Source organism: Nicotiana tomentosiformis, chromosome 7, assembly GCF_000390325.3.
Source record: "Nicotiana tomentosiformis chromosome 7, ASM39032v3, whole genome shotgun sequence".
Classification (NCBI taxonomy): domain Eukaryota; kingdom Viridiplantae; phylum Streptophyta; class Magnoliopsida; order Solanales; family Solanaceae; genus Nicotiana; species Nicotiana tomentosiformis.
In genome coordinates this window covers 116,763,455-116,770,494 of record NC_090818.1, presented here as the reverse complement: position 1 = coordinate 116,770,494, position 7,040 = coordinate 116,763,455, and the positions used below count along the sequence as shown (strand labels likewise).

At 41.2% G+C, this 7,040-nt stretch overlaps 1 protein-coding gene across 1 annotated transcript; it reads right to left on the bottom strand.

Moving 5' to 3' along the window:
- Nucleotides 1-2,000: 2,000 nt before the first annotated feature.
- On the bottom strand, nucleotides 2,001-6,586 carry LOC138896253 (uncharacterized). The gene is made up of 7 exons (XM_070181048.1): nucleotides 6,088-6,586; nucleotides 5,333-5,539; nucleotides 5,237-5,289; nucleotides 4,971-5,141; nucleotides 3,661-4,176; nucleotides 2,997-3,323; nucleotides 2,001-2,048 (listed from the first exon to the last, which is right to left on the bottom strand). The coding sequence occupies exons 1-7, from the start codon at nucleotides 6,584-6,586 to the stop codon at nucleotides 2,001-2,003; spliced, it is 1,821 nt and encodes a 606-aa protein (XP_070037149.1).
- Nucleotides 6,587-7,040: the final 454 nt, after the last annotated feature.

Here is a 7,040-nt window from a genome sequence, read left to right as displayed (position 1 = left end):
CTAAAGAAGTTGAATCTTGATTGGGATGTAGCCGTTAACTTGAGGGTTTCATATTTGAATGAATTGGATGAGTTCCAGTACCATGCTTATGCAAGTTCATCCTTGTACAAAGAAAAGATGAAATATCTTCATGACAAATACATTTGGAACAAAGAGTTCAAGGTGGGTGATCTTGTATTGTTGTTCAACTCACAGTTGAGGATGTTTCCCGAAAAGCTAAAGTCTAAATGGAGTGGTCCCTTTGAAATTGTGGGTGTGACGCCTTTTTATGCATTGGAATTGAAGAACCAAAAATAATGAGGTATTCCAAGTCAATGGTCACCGGATGAAGCACTATTTGGGAAAAGTTGGTGATGGCCACGTATTGGCGGTGATTCATTTCAAATTATGGTAATCTGTGTCGTGCCGCGACGTTAAATCAGGAGCTTCTTGGGAGGCAACACATGTGTTTTTTTTCTTTTCTTTATTTCTTTTGTAGTTAGGAGTCATTTTTGCGCTAACTTGATTTGAAGTGTGCTGCATGAATGAGTCATTTATATAAGTTCAGCGTTTGCACATTTCGTTTGTATCATATGGATCATGCCAAAAAGAAAGAATGGATAGCCTTAACATACCGGTATGATCTCTTCCTTATTACTTAACCAAGCTCAACACAACTTCTTGCATCTACAACAAGTGAAATGATATTGCGGTTAACATATAATATCGTACCATCATATTTGGCTAGTCGTATGGCTCAAGGAAAATCATACAACAACTCCCCTATTTTTAATACATCCCAAAGACCACTAAGGGTCATCAACATCCCAACAACAACTATAGCCAACAATAGCAACAATAACAATATAATCCAATATGAGTTTCTCCGATTATCTTAACAACCAAATTGAGCGACAAGCTCGTTTTTACTCACAACAAGATATAAATTGAATCCAAATATTATTCCATAAATTAGTTTATAACCTTCAGAACATCATACTTATATGTACTATATTATTTCTAGGTCAAAACATCCACAAAATTCCTTCCAAAACAGCCTCATACGTCTAGCACCTTAATTTTTATTGTCAATCACTTGTTTTTCATCTTTTCTTCTTCAATCAACTTAATTAACACCTAGAAAATCTTAACAACAGTAGAAACAACATTATCAAATTATTTCTTACAATTTCCATTCACACAAACCATATATTTAGCCACAAAACTGTCCAACCAAAAAGACAACTACATCACATGTTCTTTCAAGTGCTATCTTATGGTTTCTCACTCAAACAACACAACCAATACAAGATTAACCTTAGGCACAATCAAGAAGATGTTATACATACCTTGGAAAATTTCTACAACTCGAAACCCTGACTCAACTTAGCTCACAATAGCCCTCAATCACACCACAACATCATAGAAGCATTCTCTTGTAGTCCTTAACACCTTTTATGATGATTTGAGTTGATTTCCATTGAGTTTGGTTCTTGGGATATTGGTATATGTTAGGGAGGGTTTTGGAGAGCTGTTAGATAAAATTTGGGTGAGAAATGACCCGAAATGAGTCTGAAATGCCATTAAAAAAACGTAAGGTCGGAGGTCATCTCAAGTGGGTCCCAACCGAGCTGCTTGCGCAGTCTCGCAGAAACATAGATATCTCTCTCTACTCCGATGTCGTATCAATGAATGGTTTAATGCGTTGGAAACTAGACTCATAGAACTTCATTTTTGTATATCATATGTCTCAAAAGGACCTTATATAGCATACGAAATGTATTTCTCAAAAAGCTCTATTATAAGGCAAATCCTTAGTCATTTTTTCCGCAACTTAAATCCGATTTTTCCCAAACTTTATATTTTCTATCCAAACATCATACATAGTCATATTATGAATTTAAAATCATTTAAATAATGATTAACAAGTCTTATATTCATTACGTCACTTTGGGACCCACAGGGTGTAACAATCTTCCCCCTTCGAAATATTCGTCCTCAAATGTTAAACTCCCAGAAATCTACAGAAATTTTGGAAGAGTCTCCTCTGTAACGGTACTACTACCAACCTGTCACACAGCAAGTCCAACAATACAAAGCCACACAGGGCCACAATCAGCAATAACACCAATGGCCTCACACGACCAATAACAACAACTAACATAAGAATCACGTATCATATACGTACCTAAAGGTTGTGATGTCTCAGTTTGATCCTCCTCCGGAAGAGGAAACAAGTGAGCATACCTATTCTTCATTTCTTCTTCAGCTTCCCAAGTCATCTCCTCTACATTCTTATTCCTCTCAAGTACTTTAACTGAAGCTACATCCTTAGTTCTCAATATCCGAACTTGTCTATCTAGTATAGCAATGAGAGCTTCCTCATATGATAGTTGCTCTGTAATCTGAACATCGTCAACTGGAACGACTCTAGAAGGATCTCCAATGCACTTGCAGAGCATAGACACGTGAAAATTTGGATGTACTGACTCCAAGTTGGAAGGTAAGTCTAACTCATATGCTACCTGGCCTACTCTGCGTATGATCTTATAAGGTCCAATGTATCGAGGGCTAAGCTTTCCTTTCTTACCGAATCTCATAACGCCTTTCATCGGTGATACCTTTAGGAATACCCAGTCGTCTACCTGAAACTCCAAGTCTCGTCGTCGATTATCTACATAGGACTTCTGACGACTCTGAACTACTAATAGCCTTTCCCTTATAAGCTTAATCTTCTTAACTGCCTGTTGTACCAACTCTGGTCCTACTAACTTAGTTTCCCCAATCTCTAACCATCTTATAGGAGACCTACACTTCCGTCCGTAAAGAGCTTCGTATGGAGCCATTTGAATGCTGGAATGATAACTATTATTATATGCGAACTCAATAAGTGGAAGATAATCATCCCAGCTACCCCTGAAGTCTATCACACAAGCCCGTAACATATCCTCCAGTGTCTGAATAGTACGTTCAGCCTGACCGTCTGTCTGGGGATGAAATGTTGTACTAAGACTTACCTGACTCCCCAATCCTTTTTCTAAGGACCTCCAAAAATTAGCTGTAAACTGAGCACCTCTATATGAGATAATAGATATAGGGAAACCATGAAGTCGTACTATCTCCTTAATGTAAAGCCTTGCATAATCCTCTGTTGAATACGTAGTCCTGACAGGCAAAATATGGGTTAATTTTGTAAGTCTATCGACAATAACCCATATAGAATCGAATTTATGTTGGGTACGAGGTAAGCCTATGATGAAATCTATATTAATCACTTCCCATTTCCAAGTTGGAATCTCTATAGCCTGCAATAATCCACTGGGCTTATGATGCTCAATCTCAACCTGCACAATTTGGGCACTGAGCAACAAACTTTGCTATATCCTTCTTCATTCTGTCCCACCAGTATATTCCCTTGATATCATGATACATCTTCGTCGCTCCTGGATGAATAGAATAACGAGAATAGTGAGTTTCTCCTATAACCTGCTGGCGCAACCCTGCCACATTAGGAACACATAATCGGCCTCGATATCTAAGGACTCTATCTCCTGTAATCTCAAATTGTGTCTTCTCCTATTGAGGGGTTGCATCTCTGTAGTGAACTAGCACATGATCTTCATACTGGCGTTCCTTTACTTCAGTTACTAGAGAGGATGTAGTCGTGTCCTAAATAGTAACTCTGGTACCACCTGAATCTAGTAATCGAAATCCAATATTAGCTAGCTGATGAATCTCACGAGCTATCTCACTCTTCTCTGGTTGTAAATATGACAGACTACCTATAGATCTACGGCTGAGGGTGTCGGCTACTACATTCTCCTTCCCTAGATGGTATAAAATATCAATATCATAGTCTTTCAGTAGCTCCAACCATAATCTCTGACGTAAATTCAATTCCTTTTGCTTTAATATATACTGAACGCTCTTATGGTCCATATAGATATCAACATGAATGCCATACAAATAGTGCCTCCATATCTTTAGTGCATGAATCACCGCGGCTAACTCTAAATCGTGGGTCGGGTAATTCTTCTCGTGGTTTCTTAGTTTTCTAGAAGCGTAAGCAACAACCTTACCATACGGCATCAATACACAACCCAATCCAACGCCCAAAGCATCACAATAGATAGCATAACCATCGGTCCCTTTTGGAAGTGTCAAAACCGGTGTTGAAGTCAATCTGTCCTTCAATGCCTGGAAACTCCGCTCACAAGCATCAGTCCACTGAAACTTAGTTGCCTTCTGAGTCAACTTTGTCAATGGTGCTGAAGAGAAGAAAAACCCTCTACAAATCTCCTATAATATCCTGCCAAACCCAGGAAGCTACGAACCTCCGTCGGTGTCGTGGGTCTAGGCCAAGTCTTCACTGCCTCAATCTTCTGTGTATCAACCCGGATACCCTCACCTGAAATAATATGACCAAGGAAGTCTACAGAATTTAACCAAAATTCACGTTTAGAGAATTTTGCATACAACTTCCTTTCTTGTAGAACTCTGAGTACAGTACGTAAATGATCAGCATGCTCAGCCTCTGAATGGGAGTAAACCAAAATATCATCTATAAATAGAATCACGAACTGATCTAGAAAGGGTCTGAACACACGGTTCATCAAGTCCATGAATATTGTTGGGGCATTGGTCAACCCGAATGACATAACTCGAAACTCAAAGTGCCCGTATCTGGAGCTGAATGTTGTCTTCGGAATATCTTTCTCTTTAACCCTTACTTGATGGTACCTAGACCTCAAGTCTATCTTTGAGAAACACTTGGCACCCTGCAACTGATCAAATAAATCATCAATTCTCGGGAGCGGGTACTTATTCTTGATCGTCGCCTTATCCAACTGCCTGTAATCAATACACATCTGCAAGGAACCATCTTTCTTTCTTACAAATAACACAGGTGCTCCCCACGGTGATGTACTGGGTCTGATAAAGCCTTTTTCAAGCAAATCCCTCAGTTGTTCTTTCAACTCTCTCAGCTCTACAAGTGCTATTCTATACGGAGGAATAGATATCAGATGGGTATCTGGTAATGTGTCAATACCAAACTCAATCTCCCGCTCTGGCGGAAGGCCTGGAAGCTCATCGGGAAAAATATCGGGAAACTCATTAACCACTGGGATAGACTGAAGGGACGGTGACTCTGCTTTCACATCCTGTACCCGAACTAAGTGATAAATATAGACCTTTCTGATTATCTTCTTTGCCTTGAGATAGGAAATAAACCTACCTCTTGGCAATGCGGTATTACCTTTCCACTCCAGAATTGGCTCCCCTGAAAATTGGAACCGAACCATCTTTTATCTACAATCAACGATAGCATAACAAGAATCCAACCAATCCATACCCATTATAACATCAAATTCCACCATATCTAACTCTATCAGGTCTGCTACTGTAGAACGATTATGAACTACTACTATATAGTCTTTATATTCCCGTCTAGCTATCACTGGATCCCCAATAGGTGTAGACACCTCAAAAGGTTCAATCAACTCAGGTTCTATCCCAAACTTACTAGCAACTAACAGAGTGGCGTACGATAAGGTCGAGCCTGGATCAATCAATGCATATACATCATATGAGGAGACTGATAATATACATGTAACAACATCGGGTGATGACTCTTGATCCTATCGACCCGCTAATGCATAAATACGGTTCTGAGGACCGCTCGAGCTAGATTCTCCACTTCTGCCTCTACCACGACTAGCCGGTGCCTGTGAACCTTGCCCAGGGGGACGTACTAATGATGACGAACTGGCTACAGATCTCGCTGACTGAACTATACCTGCACCACCTCTCGTCGGACAATCTCTCATAATATGGCTTGGATAACCATAAGTATAACAAATACCCAACCCTACAAGGCACTGCCCGTCATGCTACTTACCACACTGAGCACATCGTGGCAAGGGCGGCCTCATCTGACTTGACTCACCTCTGTACTGAGAACTAGAGGCCCTAGATCTCTGACTGGGCCCTGAATATGTGGAACGATCAAATCACCTACCGGCAAACTGAGGGGGTTCACTAGCCAATCGCTGGCTGGATACCTCGGGTACTGCTATCGCTGCCCACCTCAAAACTCACTAGAATGACCTGAAGATCTCGCTCTCTTACTCTGGCCCCTAACATGCTCACGATCGGCCCTCTTCTTCTGCTTACGCTCCTCTACACCCTGAGCGTATGCCTGCATACGAGAAATGTCTATGCTTGGTTGAAGTGAGACCGACATACAGTCAATAAGCAAGTGCGGCTCCAACCCCATCACGAACCGGTGAACCCGATCCTCCATTTTAGCTACAATAGTGGGAGAATACCTGGCCAAAGAATCAAACTGAAGGTTGTACTCCCGAACACTCATATTACCTTGCCGAAGGGTCAAGAACCTATCAACTCTGTCCCGTCTAAGCTCTGGTGGCAAATAATGACGAAGAAAAGCCTCTGTAAACTCTTGCCATACTGTTGGAGGGGCATCCTCACCTCTGGACAACTCCCAAGACTCGTACCAATTAACTGCAACATCCCGAAGTCTATAGGAAGCTAACTTAACTGACTCAGTTGCAGTGGCCTTCATTACCCTCAAAGTTCTCTGCATCCTATCAATAAATACATGAGGGTCCTCGTTTGGATCTGCTCCAGTGAATACGGGAGGGTCCAAATTAATAAAATCGCGAACCCTCGTACTGATGGCCCTATCTGCATGACCGATACCTACCTCTTGGCGTCGAGCCTGTGCGGTCACTAATCGAGTCAATAGTTGAATAACATCTCTCATCTCCTGACCCGGTACATTTGGCTGAGGAACTGAAGGTACTGGGGCAGGCGCTGGAGATGGTGCCCCTCGGATCTCCTCTAAAGAGGGTAGGGTATGTGAAGTCTGAGATGGAGTCTCACTATGTGAATCTCCCTGAGCCTTGGTAACTTATGGCACTCGACTTGTAGTCTCATCATCCACGGACTTGCCCTTCTAGATGGTTGTAGCCTTCTTGGGCATCGCTGAAAACATAACATATCATTAGGAAAATGAATTCTTATATCGCACGATCTAA